This window comes from Rhinoraja longicauda, chromosome 33 (genome assembly GCF_053455715.1).
Source record: "Rhinoraja longicauda isolate Sanriku21f chromosome 33, sRhiLon1.1, whole genome shotgun sequence".
Classification (NCBI taxonomy): Eukaryota; Metazoa; Chordata; class Chondrichthyes; order Rajiformes; family Arhynchobatidae; genus Rhinoraja; species Rhinoraja longicauda.
The window spans coordinates 23127374-23152199 of NC_135985.1; the positions used below are offsets into that span (position 1 = coordinate 23127374).

At 46.0% G+C, this 24826-nt stretch overlaps 1 protein-coding gene across 3 annotated transcripts in view; it reads left to right on the forward strand.

Annotated features, from left to right (window-relative positions):
- Positions 1–234: 234 nt before the first annotated feature.
- LOC144608968 (aggrecan core protein-like) overlaps positions 235–24826 on the forward strand; it is a 101450-nt gene continuing 76858 nt past the window's right edge. For all 3 annotated transcript variants that reach the window (XM_078427241.1, XM_078427243.1, XM_078427242.1), the window contains exon 1: positions 235–531. Coding sequence is in view for 1 of the 3 variants with exons in the window: in XM_078427242.1 (XP_078283368.1) it covers positions 492–531 (40 nt within the window). In the remaining 2 variants the exon portion in view is untranslated. The remainder of the gene's footprint in view (positions 532–24826) is intronic.

Below are 24826 nucleotides of genomic sequence, written 5' to 3' on the forward strand. Positions count from 1 at the left end.
CTTGCACCCCCTCTCCTCCCACCCCCCTTACTCTGTGATTGAGTGTGTCCCACCTCCAGGCTCTGTGGTCTCTAGCTGCCAGCCCCTCGACCCCAGCCGGCTGTCTACGGAGGCGGATCCACGAGTCTGGTCATTTCTCAGCATTAGGGGAGATACCCGTCAGCAGCTGAGAGGAGGAGCCTTTTGCATTTCAGTTCCTCAGCCCATTCTGTGGCTCCTGGTCTAGGCTTGGAGAAGTCTGCTCTGTCTTTCCCTCTCTGCCTCTCTCAGTCACGGATCCTGCCTGCCCGGGCGCGGATAACCCCATCAGAAGGACAAGCACCTACAACAACAAAAAGGCAACACACACACACACACACACACACACACACACACACACGACCAAAAAACAACAACCACGGAAGGAAGGAACGAACGAACGAACCGAGGACTGTGCCCACCAGCTCCGGGATCCAAGGTTTTCAAACGAAGTCAGTCTCTCTGCAAGGTGTATGGTACTTTTCACATTTCTCAACAACAGCACTGCACAAGGTAACTAACTGGCCTTTTGAGAGTGGGCGAGATTTAAGTAAAGCAAACAGTTTCCAAACGTTGAGGGAACTGTGGGGGGTTTCTAAAACAGCATGTGCTACTTATTTAACTGGATGTTGAAATGCTTCTGTTCCAGATGTAGGGGGTGGGGGGGGGGGGGGGGGGGGGGGAGAATGTAATAAAGATTTTATGCCAGAGGAAAAAGCTAATTAATCTGCTCTCTTTAATGCTGGAGCTTCTAACCGCGCGGGTTGTAGAGCAAGTCGTTTTGTTGTTGGATTGTATTGCGGATAACCTAAGATGCTGTCTGACAGTCAGTGACTACTAACACCAGGTATTTATTCACAAAGTGCTGGAGTAACTCAGCAGGTCAGGCAGCATCTAGGAGAGAAGGAATGGGACGTTCTCTCCTGAGATGCTGCCTGACCTGCTGAGTTACTCCAGCACTTTGTGAATAAATACCTTCGATTTGTACCAGCATCTGCAGTTATTTTCTTATACTACTAACACCAGGATGTTTGATAACAATCCATGCAGTGTCTAAGCGGCCCCGGCGAGATTATTGTTTCCACGGTCTGGTACTTTAATGTTTCGAATGATGCGGGGAGGAAGAAATAGATTGGAAAGGTTGGCTAGTCAGGAGAGTCTGACGTTCCTGTCTAAATACTGAGGACACAGAGGGGTTAGTGTGAGCCGCACTCTGCAGCAACCCAACGATCGCTGTTCTCAGACAGATGTTCAAATATTGCCGGATGAGATTAATGCAGCGTGTGGCTGTCTGATACACCCGTATATGATTTTAACTTGCCTTGTTGAATTTGCCTGCGTGAACTTTAAACGCCGCTTTGGAAGAGAACGTTGTTTTAACAATGTTTTTAAAGTGTCGGGAAAATGAATGGCGGGGCTGCTGCCTTTCAGCACTTGCTGAAAGCGGGTTCGATCCTGACCCGGGCTCCGTCCGCGCGGAGTTTGCACGTTCTCCCTGTGACCGGACCGCGTGGGTTCCCCTCCGGGTGCTCCGGTTTCCTGCCGCGCTCCAACGACGCGCGGGTGTGTGGGTTAAGTGTGCAGTGGGATAACATGGAACTGGTGTGAGCTGGTCGGCGTGGACTTGGTGGGCTGAAGGGCCCGTGTCTCTAAACTAAAAAAAAAAGGAAAGAATAACAAAATCGGTTTACTTTCAATTGATCGATTATTAATTTATCACGGTTGAAAAATAGCACGGCATGTTTAAGTGCACGTTTTGATTATTCTCTCATTTTCAATGCACCGTGGATATGTGGGGGGGGTATGGTAGATATGCTTGGTCTTAGTGCTGTATCACACGCTCCTGGCCCTTCCTCAGTACATTATCCGTTACCCATCCCCACTATTAGTGACTAATAGTGCGCAGAGTTTCAGCCACCAGATGCCGTCTCCGGCTTCCCTTCTGCTCGCTGGTCTCACCGTTCTCCAACACACTGGTCTCTCTATGTCACTCCAGCGGTAACAAAAGTAGTTTTCATCTCAGCGTTGGACCACATACTCACAGAGCGAGGACTGATTGCAGAAGCCAAGAAAATGAAGGGCTGGATTTTTGTTTTACACAGACACACACAGGAAAAAAACCCAAACCCTGAATCCAACATAGAAACGGAAACCTTAAGTTTACATTTTTCTTTTCCAAAACAAAAAACCCAGTCATTTTTCATTTTTGTGCCGGCCCTCTTGCCCCACATTGCCGGTCTCCTTGGAAATGAACGTTACTTATCTGAAGGGACTTTTTTTGAGGCGTCTACACAGACACAGTTCAAGAGGAAGCGAACAAACGACTTCAAGTAACGCGTTAAACATCAGCTGGCGTGTGGGGTCGAATAACGTGAAGGGTGATGAAGAAATTGCCTTTTAAATGAGCACCTTAATGGCGACAGGGGAAATATTTCTCCCTTTATGACTGGGATCAATAGTTCTGGCTGGGAACTAACCAAGATTAAAATCTAACAGGGTTCACAGTGGTCGCTAAGGGGAAAAAAACATGCAACCCTTCACCAGTTCAGTTCCTACAGGAGAGAACTCAGGGGTTTCTAGTTGGCAAATTTGGACGTGTGTGTTCTTAATATTCCGGGCAATCATTTGTGTGTGTGTTTCTGTATATTTGTGGAGTCCTTGCCCCCCCGCTGTCTTCCTCTCTCCCCCCTAAAACAGCGTCCTGTTGAGTTTTCGTGTCTGTACAACTCGTTATCAGCTATCAATGGACCATTGTGGGCCCCACCTTTCCTTGACTATCATTACTTTTTTGCACGTCTTCCACTCATAAGTCCCATCTGTCCCCAAGTCCCATAAGACCCTCAGTCTGAAGAAGGGTCTCGACCCGAAACGTCACCCATTCCTTCTCTCCTGAGATGCTGCCTGACCTGCTGAGTTACTCCAGCATTTTGTGAATAAATACCCTCGATTTGTACCAGCATCTGTAGTTATTTTCTTATACTCATAAGTCCCAAATCTCTCGTTTCCCTCTCTCCCCCCTGACTCTCAGTCTGAGGAAGGGTCTCGACCCGAAACACCATCTATCTCTTTTCGCCAGAGATGCTGTTTAAACCTCCAGTTTAAATTCCATTTGGAATATTTTGAAGGACTAAGAACCAAATGCTGCCTGGCCCGCTGGGTTACTCCAGCATTTTTGTGTCCGTTTTCAGGTTAACTTTTAATTGGCTTTTGAAATGGCTGGGCAAACCATTTAGTGCAAGACAAATATGGGTGGGTGATAATAAATCCAGTCAATAGACAATAGGTGCAGGAGGAGGCCATTCGGCCCTTCGAGCCAGCACCGCCATTCAATGTGATCATGGCTGATCATTCTCAATCAGTACCCCGTTCTTGCCTTCTCCCCATACCCCCTGACTCCGCTATCCTTAAGAACTCTATCTAGCTCTCTCTTGAATGCATTCAGAGAATTGGCCTCCACTGCCTTCTGAGGCAGAGAATTCCACTTACCACCAGTCTTACCAGCAATGGTCCTGAACACATTTATTTTAAATTTTTATTTCTCCTCATTTTATTTTTACACACTCATCTTTGTCGATGCCTCTTTCAGTGGAAAAGAATACGTGTCCTTTCCCCTCGGTCTGAAGAATGGTCCCGACTCGAAACGTGGTCTGTGGATTTTCCTGTCTCGCTGAGTTCCTCCAGCAGTAGGTTTTTTTTGCTCAAGATTCCAACATTTGCAATCCCATTTCCCGCCTACACCTAAACCCATTTACTTTTGGTTGATTTATTATCAATTTATCACGCTTCTAAATTAATACTCAAGTAAATATCCCTCAGCCCGTGAATGGAGGACAGGCTTTTCAAAATTCCCTTCAGATAAGTAGTAGAGGAAAATAACTGCAGATGCTGGTTCAAATCGAAGGTAGACACGAAATGCTGGAGTAACTCAGCGGGTCAGGCAGCATCTCAGGAGAGAAGGAATGACACTCTGAAGAAGGGTCTCGACCCGAAACGCCACCCATTCCTTCTCTCCTGAGATGCTGCCTGACCTGCTGAGTTACTCCAGCATTTTGTGTCTACCTTCGGAGAAGTAGTGTATGAAAATAACTGCAGATGCTGGTACAAATCGAAGGTATTTGTTCACAAAATGCTGGAGTATCTCAGTGGGTCAGGCAGCATCTCAGGAGAGAAGGAATGGGTGACGTTTCGGGTCGAGACCCTTCTTCCTTGGAATTCTGTGGAATTCTCTGCCTCAGATGGCAGTGGAGGCCAATTCTCTGACTGCATTCAAGAGAGAGCTGGATAGAGCTCTTAAGGATAGCGGAGTCAGGGGGTATGGGGAGAAGGCAGGAACGGGGTACTGATTGAGAATGATCAGCCATGATCACATTGAATGGCGGTGCTGGCTCGAAGGGCCGAATGGCCTCCTCCTGCACCTATTGTCTATTGTTCAGACTTCAGAGAAGTAGTGTTCATTCCCAAATGCAATCAAGCTGTGTTTCACCACGACCTTGGCCAATGTACACCTCCAGTCCCTGAACTGCGAGCAAGTACACACTTGCCCAGATTTACCTTTAATAGCTCAGTGATGCTGAGAACAAATGCGAGATCAATAAACTGATCACAGACCACAGCTGATATCGGTGTCATCCACAGCATTGACGGAGAGGTTTTAACTGCACAACTGGAACAAGTGTTAGATGGTGATTCAGTTTAGGGTCAGTCGGAGAGTTTGGAGGAATTTTGCAGTTTTTCTTCCTCTTTGTTAAATTAGCGAGAATGTTTTTTCTTTCCTAATATGGCATCGCATCCGACCTAGTTTAGATTACTTATGGTACCATGTACCTTTGTATTGGGGAGTCTTACAACGCAAATTATGCATCATTGGTTTCAAGTTTGGCATTCAGCTAATCAGTCGATGTAAATATCTTTAACCTGTTCACTGCCAAAAAAAATTCTCCCCCACTATTGGCCTGACCCGAGTCTACTCGGAGGCGGCACTGAACAGGTTAATGAAGTTTGACACAAGTAAAAAAAACTGGAGTAACTCAACGGAACAGGCAGCGTCTCTGGAGAGAAGGAATGGGTGACGTTTAGGGTCGAGACCCTTCTTCAGACTGACCCGAAACGTCACCCATTCTTTCTCTCCAGAGATGCTGCCTGACCCGCTGAGTTAATCCAGCTTTTTGTGTCTATCTTCGGTTTAAACCAGGGTCTGCGGTTCCTTCCCACACAGGTTGATGAAGTTTAATGCCACACACTTCCCGGGAGCATCGCGGAACTAATATCTGATGCTAAGCCACTTAATGATATAATGGACGGGCAACCAAATTATTTAATCACAAAATGCTGGAGTAACTCAGCAGGTCAGGCAGCATCTCAGGAGAGAAGGAATGGAAACGTCACCCATTCCTTCTCTCCTGAGATGCTGCCTGACCTGCTGAGTTACTCCAGCATTTTGTGAATAAATACCTTCGATTTGTACCAGCATCTGCAGTAATTTTCTTATACAAATTATTTAATCAAATAGGGTTGTCTTTAGTGGTTACACAGAGGAAGAATGAAGGGGCCGGTAGGTAAATAGGTTTGCGATGGATGGTCCAGAGTTTAGGATCGTGATGTTTGAAGGCGTAGATGGTTTTCAAGAGTCCAGACTTTGGAGGCGAGCAGATACCGTGGGGGGCTGCAGACAGTGAGCGAGTGGGGCAGGGACGGGTGGAGGGATTTGAAGGCATGGGTCAACAATTTACAAGTGAGCCATTGTGCAACCAGGGATCGATGTGACTCGGGGGCAACCCGCAGGAGGTGGTGGGTGTACAACTCGACGAGAGTTTGGACCCAGGCGGCAGAACTTTAAATGACCTGAAGCATTTGGGAAGTCGAATGGGGAAGGTCAGTTTGTGTGGATCGCCGGGTTACAGACACCCACCTTATCAACAGCCCCCCTCCATACAAACAAGCTCTCTTCACATTATTACATCCAAAAGCCCAAACACATCTGCATACTTTCATTCCTATTAACAGCAGTACTAGTTTTCTCTCTCTTTCTCTCTCTCCATCCTGCCCCCCTCTTCCCCCTCCGCCCCTCCCCCCCCTCCCCCTTCCTCCCTCCCTCCCCACTCTCTCTCCCCCTCCACTCTCCGCCTCTCCCCTCCCCTCTCTGCCCCTCCCCTCTCACCCCTCCCCTCTCCCCACTCCTCTCTCCCCCCCTCTCCCCTCCTCCTTAACCCCTCACCTCTCTACCCCCCTCTCCCCCCTCTCTCTCCCCCTCCCCTCTTCCCCACCCCCTCCCCCCTTCCTCCCTCCCCACTCTCTCTCCCCCCCCCCCCCCCACTCTCTCTCTCTCTCCTTCTCTCTCCCTCTCCCTCCACTTTTAGTATCTGTTCTTTGTTACCAGCCTCACTTGCTTTGGCTGTGAATCGTTGCAATGCTGGGGAGGTGTGGTCACCATATGGAGTGGGTTTGTGTCTGTTCTGACACAGATAAAATCAACTTCGGACACCTGTAAAAGTGGACCCTGTGCTTTAGCCCAGTGGTGGAGGCATGGAGCAGAGGTGAAGCTAAAGCAGTGAATCGAATAGCTTCAGAATAGAGGAATAGGTGGTCTTAGCCCCCCCCCCCCCCCCCCTAGATGGGCTGAAGCTCCTCCCAAACACCAGACCCAGGGCAGTGGATGGAGCCGATGGACATGGGCCTGGCTCTTTGACAGGCACCCAAAGACAATGGAAGATAGACACAAAATGCCGGAGTAACTCAGCGGGACAGGCAGCAGCTCTGGAGAGAAGGAATGGGTGACGATTCGGGTCGAGACCCTTCTTCCTGAAACGTCACCCACTCCTTCTATCCAGAGATGCTGCCTGTCCCGCCGAGTTACTCCAGCATTTTGTGTCCATCTATCTTCGGTTGAAACCAGCATCTGTAATATTTTTTCCCCCCGACACCAAAGACAATGGCTTTAGCGTTCCAGTGATTAGCTGAGGGAATTTAGCCCTTCTCTGGAACTTGATGTCAGACCATCAGCCTGCAAACCTGGTGATGGAAGGGGTAGCTGGGGGGGGGGGGGGGGTTTAGACATTGTGCTTTGTGGGGAGCAGGTGGAATGTGGACAAGGAGTGGGTTCACGAGAAACACCAGAGGTGACAGTGGAGGTCCATTACAGATGATCCTCCAGCCACAAGCAGCGAGGTTAAACGATTATATGTCGGTACCCTCACACTCTTGGGCAATGGGGAGGTGCGTCAGAGAGTGGTGTTGCCCACTGCATCAGTAGAGGCAGACAGAACATTTACTGTAGCCCAATCGAGTGAATCGAGGACCAGAGGACATCATAGGTTCATGGTGAAGGGGATATAGGAATCTGAGGGGTAACCTTTTTTCGCAGAGGGTGCTGGGTGTATGGAAGCAGCCAGGTGAGCTAGCTGAGGCTGGCACTATCCCAACGTTGAATAGAAACATAGAAAAACATAGAAACATAGAAAATAGGTGCAGGAGGAGGCCATTTGGCCCTTCGAGCCAGCACCGCCATTCATTGTGATCATGCCTGATCATCCACAATCAATAACCCTTGTCTGCCTTCTCCCCATATCCCTTGATTCCGCTCGCCCCTAGAGCTCTATCTAACTCTCTTTTAAATTCATCCAGTGAATTGGCCTCCACTGCCCTCTGTGGCAGAGAATTCCACAAATTCACAACTCTCTGGGTGAAAAAGTTCTTCCTCATCTCAGTCTCCCTTTATTCTTAGACTGTGTCCCCTGGTTCTGGACTCCCCCAACATTGGGAACATTTTTCCTGCATCCAGCTTGTCCAGTTCTTTTATAATTCTATACATTTTAACCCCTCTCATCCTTCTAAATTACAGTGAATACAAGCCCAGTCTTTCCAACCTTTCCTCATATGACAGTCCCACCATCCCGGGGATTAACCTCGTGAACCTACGCTGCACTGCCTCAATAGCAAGAATGTCCTTCCTCAAATTAGGAAACCAAAACTGCACACAACACTCCAGATGTGGTCTCACCAGGGCCCTGCACAACTGCAGAAGGACCTCTTTACTCCTTTACTCAAATCCTCTCGTTATGAAAGCCAATATGCCATTAGCTTTCTTCATATCATATCATATATATACAGCCGGAAACAGGCCTTTTCGGCCCTCCAAGTCCGTGCCGCCCAGTGATCCCCGTACATTAACACTATCCTACACCCACTAGGGACAATTTTTACATTTACCCAGCCAATTAACCTACATACCTGTACGTCTTTGGAGTGTGGGAGGAAACCGAAGATCTCGGAGTAAACCCACGCAGGTCACGGGGAGAACGTACAAACTCCTTACAGTGCAGCACCCGTAGTCAGGATCGAACCTGAGTCTCCGGCGCTGCATTTGCTGTAAAGCAGCAACTCTACCGCTGCGCTGCGCTGCTGTACCTGCATTTTTACTTTTAGTGACTGGTGTACAAGGACACCCAGGTCTCATTGCACTTCCCTTTTTCCTAATCTGACACCATTGAGATAATAATCTGCCTCCTTGTTCTTGCCGCCAAAGTGGATAACCTCACATTTATCTATATTATACTGCATCTGCCACGCATCTGCCCACTCACTCAACCTGTCCAGGTCACCCTACAACCTCCTAGCATCCTCTTTGCAGTTCACACTGCCACCCAGCTTTGTGTCATCTGCAAATTTGCTAGTGTTACTTTTAATTCCATCATCTACATCCTTAATATATATTGTAAATAGTTGCGGTCCCAACACCGAGCCTTGCACCACTCCACTCGCCACTGCCTGCCATTCTGACAGGGACCCGTTTATTCCTACTCTTTGTTTCCTGTCTGCCAACCAATTCTCTATCCATGTCAATACCCTACCCCCAATACCATGTGCTCTAATTTTGCCCACTAATCTCCTGTGTTGGACCTTATCAAAGGCAAGGTTTAAGAAGCAGTTGGACAGGTACATGGATAGGACAGGTTTGGAGGGATATGGACCAAACGCAGGCTGGTGGAACTAGTGCAGCTGGGACATTGTTGGCCGGTGTGGGCAAGGCCCTATTTCCACACTGTGTCACTCTATGACTCTATACAAGATGAGGTATTTCAACTGTGCCAAAACCATAGAGCACCATGGCAGGATCTGACGAAAGCCAGTTTGCTACGATGAGATGCAACATTAGCACAGCATGTCCACTGTTTAATTCTCTCTACTAAATCTACTGCCTGGTTTATTTACACGCACAGGGAAAATTAAGCGTTCAAACATGTCATAAATGTTACAGGTTACCTTAAGTGCTACAAGCGGATATTTATGTTTTGGTTCTATATGATTGAGGTCATTGCAAGAACACATTGGCAAAACATTGGCCTAGCCTTTCAGTGTTTATCCCATTGACTTAAAACATGTTTGCATTTTGATATGGCATTATGAAATACATCCTTCCACAGCCGCCCACCATATTGGTACAAGCAGTGCATCTAAAATTAGCCAGAAATATAAAAATAGATTTCAATAAAAACATATGATTCTTTATTTACCCATGAGGGTAGACAGCCTCTGTGGAGGGAGAAACTGAATTAACGTCAGAACTCAAAGATAGATTTAAGGGTAGATTTTCAGATTACCAAACAAGCAGTCCACATAAACTAGAAGTGAGCTATCAACAGCTAAGAATCGGTTTGATAATTGATAAATTATTTAGTTTAGTTTAAAGATATAGCACAGAAACAGGCCCTTCGGCCCACTGAGTCCGCGCCAACTATCAATCTTTGTACACTAGCATTATCCTACACACTAGGGGCAATTTACAATTATGCCAAGCCAATTAACCTACAAACCTGTACATGTTTGGAGTGTGGGAGGAAACCGGAGCACCCGGAGAAAACTCATGCAGGTCACGGGAAGAATGTACAAACTCCGTACAGACAAGCACCCGTGGTCAGGATCGAACCTGGCGCTGTAAGGCCGCAACTCTACCGCTGTGCCTCCATGCCTCCCTGAGGATTTACATATTCCTCTAACTGGGGAAAATTAATCTAAGAATAGTTTGGCAAATGAGATTTAATTTACAAATGCCATGATTGTTTTAAGGGCCACACCTACACTGACAGCTTTTCTCCACTGCAAATCACCCTTTACATTGTAAATGCATGCTATACCCTATGGGCAGGAAGCAGAAATGGATGGAAGGTATGATTGTGTTAGCAGTTTCTCAGTTCTACAGGATCGTAGTCTTTGTGAATCGAAGCCTATTCTGAGCAAACCCAGCTTTGCGAATGAAAATTATCACTGTTATTTCCATTGCTTGGAGAACCTGTTTGTTGGTTGTCACCAGAATAGAGGTCAATTTAACAGGTGGTGTGACTTATAAACCAGAGGACATAGGTTTAAAGTGAGAGGCGAATGATTTCATAGGAGCCTGAAGGGGCAACCTTTTTCACTCAGAGGGTGGTAGGTATATGAGGTGTCAGGGTACGTTGTGAAGGAAAGTACGATAACAACATTTAAAAGACATTTGGACAAGTACATGGATAGGAAAGGTTTTAGAGCTGGTCCCATTTGCTGAAGCTGGGAAATGGGTCCAGCTTAGATGGGTCATTTTGGTCGGCATGAACGTGTTGGGCCGAAGGGCCTGTTTCCATGATGTATCTCTCTACGACGTGGAGATAAGATGTGGGGTGAAGTCTTCTGGAGTATGTCAAACTGGAGTTACTACTTTGCTGACCATGAACTCACATCTTGACCACAACAACGACCTGATATGGAGCAAGACCAACGTGAGAAAAGGTACAACTGAAATTAGACCTTGATGATGCTGAGCAACAATAATAACTTGTGTTTGTGTATTTGTATTTGTACTTGCATTTGCCTTTCACATATAAACTGTGCACGCAGTATAACAGCAGTAAAACAAAACTTTACACTGATTCTCATCAGGTGAAACATCCACAAGACATGATTGAGTTTTAAGTTTTATGTCTATTAAAAGAGAAGAGAGTTGGATACGTTGACAAGTTCAGGAAGGTCAGAGAAGAGCATAAGTAGTGAATTCAACGTCACCCAACATTAACATCTTGTTGAAATGTAGAAACAAGGAACTGCAGATGCTGGTTTACACAAAAGGACACAAAGTGCTGGAGTAACTCAGCGGGTCAGGTGGCATTTAGAGAACATGGATAGGCACCTTGTCCATATCATGTTGCCTTATACCATCGTGGAAATATCCTCACACTATTGTGCACCCTCTCATTTCTTCTATGTCTGCATGTTTTGTTGTCTTTCTTTCCCTCGTTTCTTGAGTTTTTAGTTTTAGTTTTAGACACAGCGCATAAACAGGCCCTTCGGCCCACCAAGTCCATGCCGACCAGAAATCACCTGTGCACTAGTTCTATCCTACACACAAGGGATAATTTACAGAGGCCAATTAACCTTTAAACCTGTACGTCTTTGGAGTGTAGGAGGAAACCAGAGCACCCGGAGAAAACCCACGTGGTCACAGGCAGAACGTACAAACTCCGTACAGACAGTATCCATAGTCAGGATCAAACCCACATCTCCAGCGCTGTAAAGCAGCCACTCTACTGCTGCGCCAATGTGCCGCCCTCAAACCTGAGAGGCCTCACTTCTGCTGGGGTGTCTTTCCATGTGCTGTAAGAAGGCCATGAAGAACCTGGAAGAACCCTTATGTGTACTAGTCTACACACAGGGAGTTTACAGACAAATAAACAGTTCCTGCCTCCACTTCCAGCAGGATAGCCCCTCACTCCCACCACTGACCAGGAGAACTGCAGGTTTATTTTTATTTCTTGCTCTGACAGCCCTAACTAATAGAATAACAACAAGGGTTGTGCAGCCGTAGAGTTGCTGCCTTACAGCGCCAGAGACTCGAGTTTGATCCAAACAACGCATGCCGTTTGTACAGAGTTTGTACTTTCTCTCCGTGACCCGTGTGGGTTTTCTCCAAGATCTTTCGTTTCCTCCTACACTCAAAAGACGTACAGGTTTGTAGGATAATTGACTTGGTATAAACGTAAATGTAAAATTGTGCCTAGTGTGTGTAGGGTAGTGATAATGTGCGGAGATTGCTGGTCGGCGCGGACTCGGTGGGCCAAAGACTTAACTAAACATGCATTTATATGACACTTTACTCAACAACTAAGAGAGTTACATGGCAGAAACCTTTTGAGTCTAATCTGGAAAGGGAGGCACTTTGAGTTTTAGAAGGGCCACACCTGATCCTAAGAGACCTAAATGGATTGGTTGGGAAACCTAAAATTCCCTTCACGTTTTTTCTGATTCAATTGGAATGTTGTATTTTTGAATTTATTTCCATAAATAATCCTTGTCAATATAGGACTTGCCAATACGGGGGCAGCCCAGTGGAGCAGCTGGTAGAGCTGCCTCATGCGCCAGAGACCCAGGTTCGATCCTGACCTCGGGTGTTCCCCGTGTGGAGTTTGAGTTTTTCCCTGTGACCATGTTGCGTTTCCTCTGAGTGCTCCAGTTTCCTCCACATGTATTGATGTCTTCAAGAGAGAGTTCGATATCGTTCTTAGTGCTAACGGAATCAAGGGATGTGGGGAAAAAACAGGAACGGGGTACTGATTCTGGATGATCGGCCATGATCATAATGAATGGCGGTGCTGGCTCGAAGGGTCGAATGGCCTACTCTTGCACCTACTTTCAATGCTTTTATGTTTCTTTCTATGTTTCTACATCCCGCTGATTTAAATCAACAGGTCAGGCAACATCTCTGAAGAACATGGATAGCAAAAGTTCTTCCATGCCCTGTGTTCTAGACTGGTCTGAAAATGCCTCCCAACTCGAAACATCACCTATCCTTGTTCTCCAGAGGTGCTGCCTGAACCTCTGAGTAACACTTTGTGTCTTATTTTGTAAACCAGAATCTGCAGTTACTTGCGTCTCTGTTTTAAATCAAGTTTGATTTGCAAAACCTTGCATGCTCGAAAGTGCCAAATCCCTTCTGGTATATGCCAATGATTGCCATGAAATTAATCTTATTTTCATATGACTGGACAAAAAAATCTGACTCTAAAAGCAAAGGAGGAAAAAAGTACTTTCCACGTATTCACATTAAACATCGTCAATGTAAAAAAAAAAATTAAGTCACTTTAGAAGTTTGAAAGGATGTGGTTGCTAATTGCAAATCTGAACTACAAGCGACTTAGAGTAAAGCTTTAAATCGTTGGGGATTCAGTCCTTGTTCTTCCTCAGCATCACTTGCATTAGGACACATGGATTGGATGTGGCTGCCTGATTCATTCAGAGGTTTTTCAATGGAGGGGAACCAATGTTGGTCCAAAACTAATCTCGTTGACTTAAAGATCTGCAGTATAATTAGTCTAAATAATGGACCCCATAAGGCCAATACATAAGGACAGAGCGGGTAAAAACTACAAAGGGATCGCAGAAAACATCAGTCGCTGTATCGCGAGTCTAAATCTGATCTGCCATGCATGAAGGAACAGTGGCCCAATTACTGTAAACGAAAGCATAACTTACAAAAACAGTTCAGAGTCGCTTTGAAAACCCTAGCTCTAACCATTGCCGTAAACATCCGCTGGAACTTCATGCCGGCAGCTTTCCGCCACACACGTTGCTGCCGGCACGGTGTGTCCAGGATTGTGGATTTGCCAAGGGCAGCTTCCTGGCCATGAGCAAAGCTTCCACCCCTGCAGGTACGCACCAGTGCACAGAGATGGAACGGGAGAAGGAAGGAGCGGAGCTAAACTCGCTCACAGTTGAAACAGATCTTCAACAACCAGATACATCTTAAGGTCATAATGTAATAAGCGATAGGAGCAGAATTAGGCCATTCGGCCCATCGGGTCTACTCCGCCATTCAATCATGGCTGATCAATCTTTCCCTCTCCACCCCATTCTCCTGCCTTCTCCCCATAACCCCTGACTCCCGTACTAATCCAGACTCTATCTATCTCTGCTTTAAAAATATCCATTGACTTGGGCTCCACGCGTTTCTGCGGGCAACAAATCCCACAGATTCACCACCCTCGGGCTAAAGCCCATGGCTTAGCCAGCTGTCAAACCCTGCAAGAATGTTGATGGTCAGGATCAGAAGTTAGCAGTGTGCCATTCGGAATAAAAAGTCTAGAACATTTAAAATCATTCAGCATGGAAACAGACTCTTTGCCTCAACTCGTCCATGCCGACCAAGTTGCCCATCAACACTGGTCTCATTTGCTCATGTTTGATCCATGTCCCTCGATTAAAGTATTTAGCAAATCTCCGTTGGTTGAAAAGCAACATAATGAGTCTTCTAGCTGCCTTTCACTGCCATCCTCATGAGAGACCGGTGCCCAGCTTAATATAGGGCTAGTTTGCCAAGGGGTCTCTCTACCACTGTGACATTGTTAACGGGCTGGACTCCACGTGAAGTCCATCAATGGACCATAACAGCCAGGCAAGAGCTAGGAAAGAGAAGACACCAGGGGGAAGGACTCCCATATTTTGTGACATTTGCCCTGACAAACAGCCTAACTTTCAATACAAGATCCAGGTCATCATCTCTACCAAACACTGTCCTCTGCTTCCTGCTAAGAAGACCGTTTTAGAACATTGAACAGGATAGCACAGGAACAGGCTCTTGGGCCCATGACGTCTGTGCCGAATGTCATGACAAGCTAAGCTAATCTCATCTGCCTGCACATGTTCCATACCTAAACGTCTGTTAAAGGCCACAATGGTATCTGCCTCCACCACCACCCCTGGCAGCTAGATTTAAGCACCCACCACCACCACCACCTGTGTAAACAAAACCCACACATCTCCTTCCAACTTTGCCCCATTCAGCCTGGAGCTAGGCCCTCAAGCCTTTGACATTTCCAGCCTGGGAAAAAGGTTCTGACCTCTTTGTGCCTTTCATAATTTGATAAACTTCCATCAGGTCTCCCCTCAGCTTCAGACGCTCCAGAGAAAAGAATCCAAGTTTGGCCAACGTCTGCTTATGGCTCAAATGAGGTGTGATGGGGGAATTATTTCAGCCTAGGGGTCAGTTAGTCTCTGTACGAACAAGCATGTCAGGTTCACATTTGCCCTTGGTCTCTCCCACTGAGCATTAGACATACGTCTCCTACGTACTGTATATGGTCCCTCTGTAGTGGAGAGTAAAGTGAGGAGGTGGGACCGATTCCCTCACGCCCATTTGCCATCGCTGAAAAGACTCAAGCTTTTCCAATTGTTTACTTCTTTCCAACGGCCTTCATGACTGTTTCCTTCACGTTTTTCAGACACCCCTGTCAGGATAAGAGATATAAAGAGTGTGCAAAATGTGTCTGAGAACCACTGCCACCACAGCGCAGTTGCAAAACGGGAGCCGAGGTAGATCGCTCAGGCCCAGGGTTACTCTGGTACTCAATGAAAAGGACATTGATGTCATCTTGACATCAACTCCAATTGTTTGGCTCAATCTCCATCGCTTTTGATTCCCCTAAAGGTACAGGAACTACCTCAGCCGTCAATATTCTTGAAAGATTATACATCTACTGCCCTTAGAGATAGAGAATTCCAAAGATGCGCAGGCTTCTAAGGGAAAGAATTCTAGAGTCATAGCTCATATGGCATAGAAACAGGCCCTTCAGCCCAACTTGCTCAATCCGACCAACATGCCCCGTCTACACACGTCCCACCAGCCTGCATTTGGCCCGTATCCTTCTAAATCTATCCTATCCTTCCACGTCTCAGCTTTGATCAAAGATACTAGAGGTATTTATTCACAAAATGCTGGAGTAACTCAGCAGGTCAGGCAGCATCTCAGGAGAGAAGGAATGGGTGGCGTTTCGGGTCGAGACCCTTCTTCAGACTGAATCTTTGGCTTAGATTAACTGTCCCATTATACCTTTATGAGATCACATTATACCTGAGAATACCTTTGTACCTGACTCACTCACCAGGGCATCTGAACATCCACCCAGTCAAGCCCCCGAAGGTCAATTAAGTTCCAAGCAAAGTAGACCATGTTTCCTTTTTGCAGAAGTTTCCCAGTGATATGAAGACATCAGACACTGCAGATGCTGGAATCTTGAGCAAAATACAAAATGCTGGAGGAATTCAATGAGTCAGGCAACATCTTGGGAGGGAGTGGTCAGATGATGGCAGCAACTCTACCATTGCACTACCATGCAGTGCCTTCTGAAATTATTGTGCCAGTGAATTTAGATAGTAAACTCCAACCCATATGCACAGTTCATCGTCACCATAACCAACCAAGGTGATTAATGCCATGGAAGTTTAGATATTAATGTTTGAAATAACAATTTGCATGTATGACAAAATTCAGGAAATGAATATAAAATTTCCTGAACACTAGGAAAGGTTTTTTTGTTTAGTTTAGTTTAGAGATACAGCACAGAAACAGGCCCTTCAGCCCACCGAGTCCGCACCGACCAACAATCCCCGCACATTTGCACAAGCCTGCATATACATGGGACAATTTACACTTATACCAAGATACCAAGTATACAAACCCAAGCCAATGAACCTACCAACATGTACGTCTTTGTCTGTCTGAAGATGACACTCGGGTTAGCTTGGGAAGACTTATCGGCAGGTGCAGGTGATAGTACTACTGCCTCAGCACTCCTGAGATCCCGACTCGATCCTGAACTTGGGGGCTGTCTGTGTGGAGTTTTCACGTTCTCCCTGTGACCGTGTGGGTTTCCAACAGATGCTCTGGTTTCCTGCCACATCCCAAAGATGTGCATTTGTAGTTTGTATCATGCATCTGTACACTGTGGATGGTTTGACTGTAATCATGTTAAGTCTTTCCACTGACTGGTTAGCATGCAACAAAAGCTTTTCACTGTATCTTGGTACATGTGAGAGTAAGCTAAACTAAATTAATTGGCCGCTGTAAAATTACTCCCAGCATGTATGGAATGGATAAGAAAATGGGATAGTATGGAACTTGTGTGAACGGTTGTGATTGTTGGTCAGCGTGGAGTCGATGGGCCGAAAGGTCTGTTTCAATGCTGTATCTCTAAACTAAACCTCTGCTCAAATTACTACTGTTTGAGGTTTCAGAGTCCTAGTGTCATACAGCATGGAAACAGACCCTTCAACTCAATGCCCACACCGTCCAACATGTCCCAGCTACCACCTGCCTGCACTTGGCCCATATCACTCCAAACCCGTCCTATCCATGTATCTGTCTAACAGTTTCTTAAATGTTGCGATAGTCCCAGCCTCAACTAACTCCTCCGGCAGTTCGTTCCATACACCCACCACCACCCTTTGTGTGAAAAAATTACCCCTCATATCCCTATTAAATCTTTTCCCCTTCACTTAAACCCATGTCCTCTGGTCCACGATTCCCCTACTCCGGGCAAGAGACTGGTTGACATTTCATAATTCTCAAAGTCAAAGTTTAAACCCAGGACACTTCTTGCAAAGAAACACACACTGGAGTCGGGTTTTATTTAGCCTTCCAAACTGTACAATGAAAACTATTCTAAATCTCATTTGTTCCTGTTAATGGGATTTTTCTTCCAGACTGTTGAATAGTTGACTTGACACTGATATGGACTGTCGTAGGATCAGGTCATATGTAATTTTGGGACAAGCCCCTACAGGTAAATTCCACTGTGCAAACGATAATTGTACAAAGTGTGAATTTAATTTATTATTAATATTGGGTCTTAAATGAAATTAAGGACTGATATTGATCTAAGCAATGCAGGCTAAGGAAATTTGAAGAATTAGCCAGAGTTTCTATTGATAATCTGCGGAAACACCTGTGTCAGCACTGGTCTTGTTCGAGTTATGAGTTTGTCTGTCAAATCGTGACTTATATGAGATATCGTTGCATGTGGATGACACACCACACAGCGAGTAGAGTTGTTGCTAAACATCTCCAAAGACCCAGGTTTAATCCTCACCTCGGGTGCTGCATGTGTGGAGTTTGCATGTTCTCCCTCCGACTGTGTGGGTTTCCTCCAGGTGCTCCGGTTTCATTCCACATTCCAAAAACTATTGGATTTCTTGGAAAATTGGCCTCTGTAAATGGTTTTTTTGTGAAGGTCGTGGATGTAAAAATGGAAAAAAATAGAACTGGTGAACAGATGGTTGGCATGGACTCGGTGGGCTGAGGGCTTATTTCCATGCTGGACCTTTCAATCAATCAATCAACCAATCAATCAATCGGATGATCAATCAATCAATCAACCAATCAATCAATCGGATGATCAATCAATCAATCAACCAATCAATCAGTCAATCAATAAATCAGTTGGTCCGTCAATCAATCAATTGATCAAACAACCAACGTATAGATGCAATACAATTAGAATGGGTGGAATTAGACAAATGGGTGTCTATGTATTTAATGGATAGATTGAACATTGCGACTGGATTGAATTGAGGATGGGCAGCATGCTGACATCCCTTGACACAAGTTATCTGCAAAGCTTAAAGTAGAACTAGTTACTGGGCAAGAGAAACAATCTCCATTCTTACAACTGACCGCAGGAGTACTCATGCCTAGGATGTCAGCACAAGAGTCATTAAGTTGAATTCATACCTGATAAAAAAAATTATAAACTAAGATTAGTTTTTATTTAAAAAGTGTCACTAGGAAATAGATTCAAATCTCACCATTGCAAGCTAACTAACTGCCACTAGATGTGGAGTAGATTCCTCGGAAGGTATCGCTGTTAGAATTGCATTTGCTCCGTGTCATTGCATAATTTTGGAGGAATTCTCCAACACAGAGCGGGAGTATCTTTGAGGAAATTTCTGGTCATAATTTGCTTGGAGTTTTTCTTTGGGTTAAGGCACAGTTAGCTCGAGACTGTGCTGGGAAGTGGGATAGTAGAGGTGAGGCGTGATGGTCAGCTTGGTCACATGAACTGGAGTGCCAGTTTCTCTGCAGTGTGACTCTACGACCCCATATCTTTCATTGTCAGTTCAACATTTTATTTGAGGGGTGGTACATTTGACAAGACGGTATTCTCTTGGAAATGCACTAAGTTGTTAGACTGGATCTTGAAATGTAGTCTACTGTTGGATTCCAACCTTGATTCCGACCTTGCCTTTGATATCCGTTTTCTTGGAATATGTTCGCCTTCTCATATTATTGTGCCATTTTCAGTACTACACTATACATCAAATGGATATGACAAACCAAGGGCTAGCCTCCCCTGTCAGGTGGAACTTAAAGGTCTAATATCATTATTTCAAAAAGCAGTTGGTCATCACTCCTTGGTCAAAAAGCCAACATTAATGCCCGTTTTGTATCTACTAAAGAGATATTTTAAAGTAGATGACATATATTTGTGAATGTTATGTGAGTGCAAAGCGGTATTGTTGAAGGGCCTGTTTCCACACTGTGTCACTCGATGACTCTATGACATAGGTGTGTCTGCCTCTAAATGCTACCAGACCAAGTGGACCCGTTGGGCCCAAACCTCTCCAGCAGCACCCTCTCCTCCCTGCCTCCCCTCTCCTCTCCCCGTCCCCCCATCCCCGTCCCCTGACATCAGTCTGAAGAAGGGTCTCGACCCGAAACGCCACCCATTCCTTCTCTCCTGAGATGCTGCCTGACCCGCTGAGTTACTCCAGCATTTTGTGTCTACCTTCAAATGATCTAATTGTTCTTTAACATACAAGTGGTGAATAGTAACATGATTAGGTGGAATAAAATGTAGAATTATGCTTTAGAGTAAAGTCTAACCACTGAAGGAGCTCAGAGGGTCAGGCATCGTCTAATTAGAAGTGGGATTTAGACCATAACAGACACAAAACGGTCAGACATGTAGGTAATGGTGACAAGCCCTCAGAAGTAAATTAGAACTTAACGACTGCAGCTTTCACCTTTCACATCATGGTCACTCAAGAGCACTCTGCCGTTACCAAGCTCTCATCTATCTCTAGGCAGTGTCTCAATGTAGTGTGGGTTCAATCCACACTTGCATTACAATTTGCACAAGGTACATTGTAGTAGTGTCCTTCACATCACCCCAACTACCATCGCAGCAGGATCTTGACCAGTTGGGCAGTAGGATGAGGAATGGTTCATGGGGTTTAATACAGATAAGTACAAGTTATTGCATTTTGGGAAGTCAAACCGGGGCAGGACCTACACACTGAATGGCAGGGCTCTGGATAGTGTTGTACAGCAGAGGGATCTAGGAGTGCAGATACATAGTTCCCTGGAGGTGGCACCACAGGTAGACAGGGTGGTCAAGAAGGCTTTCGGCACATTCGATCATGACCATGGGTGCTGTCTGTACGGAGTTTGTACGTTCTCCCCGTGACCTGCGTGGGTTTTCTCCGAAATCTTCGGTTTCCTCCCACACTCCAAAGACGAACAGGTATGTAGGTTAATTGGCTTGGTAAATGTAAAAAAAAATGATCCCTAATGTGTGTAAGATAGTGTTAGTGTGCGGGGATCGCTGGTCGGCGCGGACCCGGTGGGCCAAAAGAGCCTATTTTCGCACTGTATCTCTAAACTAAACTAAACAAAGTTGTGAACTATGGAACTAGTTAACCAACGTTTCGTGGAGAAGGGGGGAGGGGGGGGGGGGTTGTTTGTAGAAGTTAGCTAAAATTAGAGACTTCAATGTTCATACCACTGGTTTGCAAGCTGCCCAAGTGTTCCTCCAATTCGCATGTGGCCTCACTCAGGCAATGGAGGAGGTCCAGGACATGAAGGCCAGAATGGGAAGGGAGGTTAAAGTGGCTTAAGCAACCAGGAGATCCAGTAGGCCTTGGAATGAGCAAGCGTTCAGCGAAATGGTCGGCGAGTCTAGGCCTGGTCTCGCCATTGTATAGCAGGCCGCATCGGGAACCCCTGAATGCAGTAGATGAGGTTGACGGAGGTGCATGTGAGCCTCTGTCTCTGCTGGAAGGTCTCTTGGTAGGCCCTGGATGGAGATGACGGAGGTGGTATCAAGGGCAGGTGGTACATCTCCTGTGGTGGCTGGGGAAAGTACCTGGAGACAGAGTGACCTCCATCCAGGGTCCCCAGCAGTCCTTTTGCAATGGTTGACAGTTCCATTGTTAGCTGATCAAAAGATTTTCTCACCTTATCGTCCATTTCACAAAAAGTTGGGATGGTTTACCCTGGGATTGTCCACAGAATATTAAGCACTATTTAAAAATAGTAAACAAATGATTAGTTAATGGGCTGTGATGCATTTTCGATTATCCTGAAGTAAAATCGAAGGAAATATAATGGTATCAAATCTATCCTTCCATTGAGGCAGGTCTGATATTCAATATTTTATTGTCCTGTCGTGTCTCTGTTCCTCATTGAATCATGAATCCTCCATTTAACTGTGCATGCACTCGGTTAAAGTCAGAGTCATACAGTGTGGAAACTAGGCCCTTCGACTCAACTTGCCTGCACCAACCAACATGCCCCATCTACACTAGTACCACCTGCCTGCGTTTGGCCCATAACTCCTTAATACTATCCTATCCATGTACCTGTCCAAACATTGTGATTGTAATGTTCCCATGTCCAAATTGTTAATGTTGGCGGATGTATTTCTAGACTAGACTATAGAAATTGGAGGAACAGCACCTCATATTTCGCTGGGCAGCTTGCAGCCCAGTGGTATGAACATCCACTTCTCCAACTTTAGATAGTTCCTCTGTCCCTCTCTTCCCCTCCTCCTTCCCAGATCTCCCTCTATCTTCCTGTCTCCACCTATATCCTTCCTTTGTCCCGCCCCCCTGACATCAGTCTGAAGAAGGGTCTCGACCCGAAACGTCACCCATTCCTTCTCTCCTGAGATGCTGCCTGACCTGCTGAGTTACTCCAGCATTTTGTGAATAAATACCTTTGATTTGTACCAGCATCTGCAGTTATTTTCTTATGGGTCTAGACTAAACGACTTGGCTGAGGTCATCATATGCAGGAACTAAGCTTCCTAAGCTGATCCACTGCCTCCTGGAAAGGTAGACCAAAAGTCTGTTTAGTTTAGGGATACATCATGGAAACAGGCCCTTCGGCCCATTGAGTCCGCGCCGACCGACGATTCCTGCACACTTGCACTATCTTACACACACTATAGACAATAGGTGCAGGAGGAGGCCATTTGGCCCTTTGAGCCAGCACCACCATTCAATATGATCATGGCTGATCATTCTCAATCAGTACCCAGTTCCTGCCTTCTCCCCATACTCCCTGTCTCGGCTAACCTTAAGAGCTCTATCTAGCTCTCTCTTGAAAGCATTCAGAGAATTGGCCTCCACTGCCTTCTGAGGCAGAGAATTCCACTAGGGACTATTATACCAGGCCAATTAGCTTTTAAGTCTTTCGAGTGTGGGCGGAAACCGATATACCCGGGGTAAACCCTTACAGCCACGGGGAGAACGTACAAACTCCATACAGACAGTACCGATAGTCAGGATCGAACCCCTGGACTCTGGCGCTGTAAGGCAGCCACACTACCGCTGCGCCACAGGGCCGCCTGTCCCAGAAATACCCTCATAGCCCCAGTTCCCATCTTGAATTTAATTTTGAAAATACCCCCGGAGAATAATAAATTTCCAACAAGTTTTGGCGTTCAGTGACAGTCTTTGATTCACAGGAGCCTTTGAATAAACTGGAATAAAGTAATCAGATTCATATTTTTAGCAAATGCCACTCAGGATTTTTGCATTTCTAGATGCTTTTCTCTGAAGGAAAAGCATCCCGAGAGCCAAATTCAATAGCCGCCGGAATCAGGTGGCGTGATCGTGAGTGGAGAATGGCCCACGTTCATTACGAGGAGTCGGTCGCCTGGCTGGCGTTAGCTGCCTAGTCATAGAGTCAGTCATAAGGTCATAAGTGACATGAGCAGAATTAGTCCATTCGGCCCATCATGTCTACTCCGCCATTCAATCATGGTTGATCTATCTCTCTCTTCTAATCCCATTCTCCTATCTTCTCCCCATTACCCCTGACACCCGTACTAACCAAGAATCTATCTATCTCTGCTTTAAAAATATCCATTGACGACCTCCACAGCCTTCTATGGCAAAGAATTCCACAGATTCAACAAAGAAATTCCTCCTCATCTCTTTCCTAATGGAACGTCCTTTAATTCTGAGGCTATGACATCTAGTCTTAGATGCTCAAGATTCAAGATTCAATTTATTGTCACATGTACCAATTAAAGTCTCCTAGTGGAAGCATCCTCTCCACATCCACTCTATCCAAGCCTTTCACTATTCCGTACGTTTCAATGAGGCCCCCCTCATTCTTCTAAACTCCAGCGAGTACAGGCCCAGTGCCGACAAACGCTTATCAATAGACAATAGACAATAGGTGCAGGAGGAGGCCATTCGGCCCTTCGAGCCAGCACCGCCATTCAATGTGATCATGGCTGATCATTCTCAATCAGTACCCCGTCCTGCTTTCTCCCCATACCCCCTGACTCCGCTATCCTTAAGAGCTCTATCTGGCTCTCTCTTGAATGCATTCAGAGAATTGGCCTCCACTGCCTTCTGGGGCAGAGAATTCCATAGATTCACAACTCTCTGACTGAAAAAGTTTTTCCTCATCTCAGTTCTAAATGGCCTACCCCTTATTCTTAGACTGTGACCGCTTGTTCTGCACTCCCCCAACATTGGGAACATGTTTCCTGCCTCTAACGTGTCCAACCCCTTAATAATCTTGTACGTTTCGATAAGATCTCCTCTCATCCTTCTAAATTCCAGTGTATACAAGCCGAGTCGCTCCAGTCTTTCAACATATGACAGTCCCGCCATTCCGGGAATTAACCTAGTAAACCTACGCTGCACGCCCTCAATAGCAAGAATATCCTTCCGCAAATTTGGAGACCAAAACTGCACAAAGTACTCCAGGTGCGGTCTCACTAGGGCCCTGGACAACTGCAGAAGGACCTCTTTGCTCCTATACTCAACTCTTCTTGTTATGAAGGTCAACATTCTATTGGCTTTCTTCACTGCCTGCTGTACCTGCATGCTTCCTTTCAGTGACTGATGCACTAGGACACCCAGATCTTGTTGTACGTCCCCTGTTCCTAACTTGACACCATTCAGATAATACTCTGCCTTCCTATTCGTACCACCAAAGTGGATAACCTCACACTTATCCACATTAAACTGCATCTGCCATGCAGTCATAGCGTGATACAGCGTGGAAACAGGCCCTTCGGCCCAACTTGCCCAAAACGGCCTGCGTATGGCCCATATCCCTCCAAACCTGTCCCATCCATGTACCTGTCTAACTGTTTAATTCATTGTTAGGGCAGTAACATGAGCAGAAAGGCCAGTCCCATATCTTAAAGGGGATGTCCACTAACAAGCCCTTTAACGTCAAGGAGACTGGTGGAACAAGGAGTGACCAGGGTTGAGGGTTCTCAAAGGCTGAGCAGGAAGCCTTGAGACCAGAGGGGGAATGGGGGAGAGGTGTCTTGTAGGAAAACCAACTCACCAGATGCAGTAGAGTTTGGAGGAGGTGCATGTCTCAGATGGAAGGACTGGTGGGGTCGCTGGATGGAGGTGAGGCAGGAGGTTTAGATTCATTTAGAGTAGGAAAATAACTGCAGATGCTGGTACAAATCGAAGGTAGACACAAAATGCTGGAGTAACTCAGCGGGTCAGGCAGCACCTCAGGAGAGAAGGAATGGCTGACGTTTCGGGTGTGGTAATTTAAAAGTGGTAACTGTAAGTTGTCCTTAGTGTGTAGGATAGTGCTAGTGTGCGGGGATCGCTGGTCGGAACGGACTCGGTGGGCTAAAGGGCCTTTTCCTGTGCTGTATCTCTAAACTAAACAGTGAGAGTCAGTCAGTCTTTCTGTGCCTCCCACCCTCCAGTGAGATCATGGCTCATCTTTAAGGTGTTAATC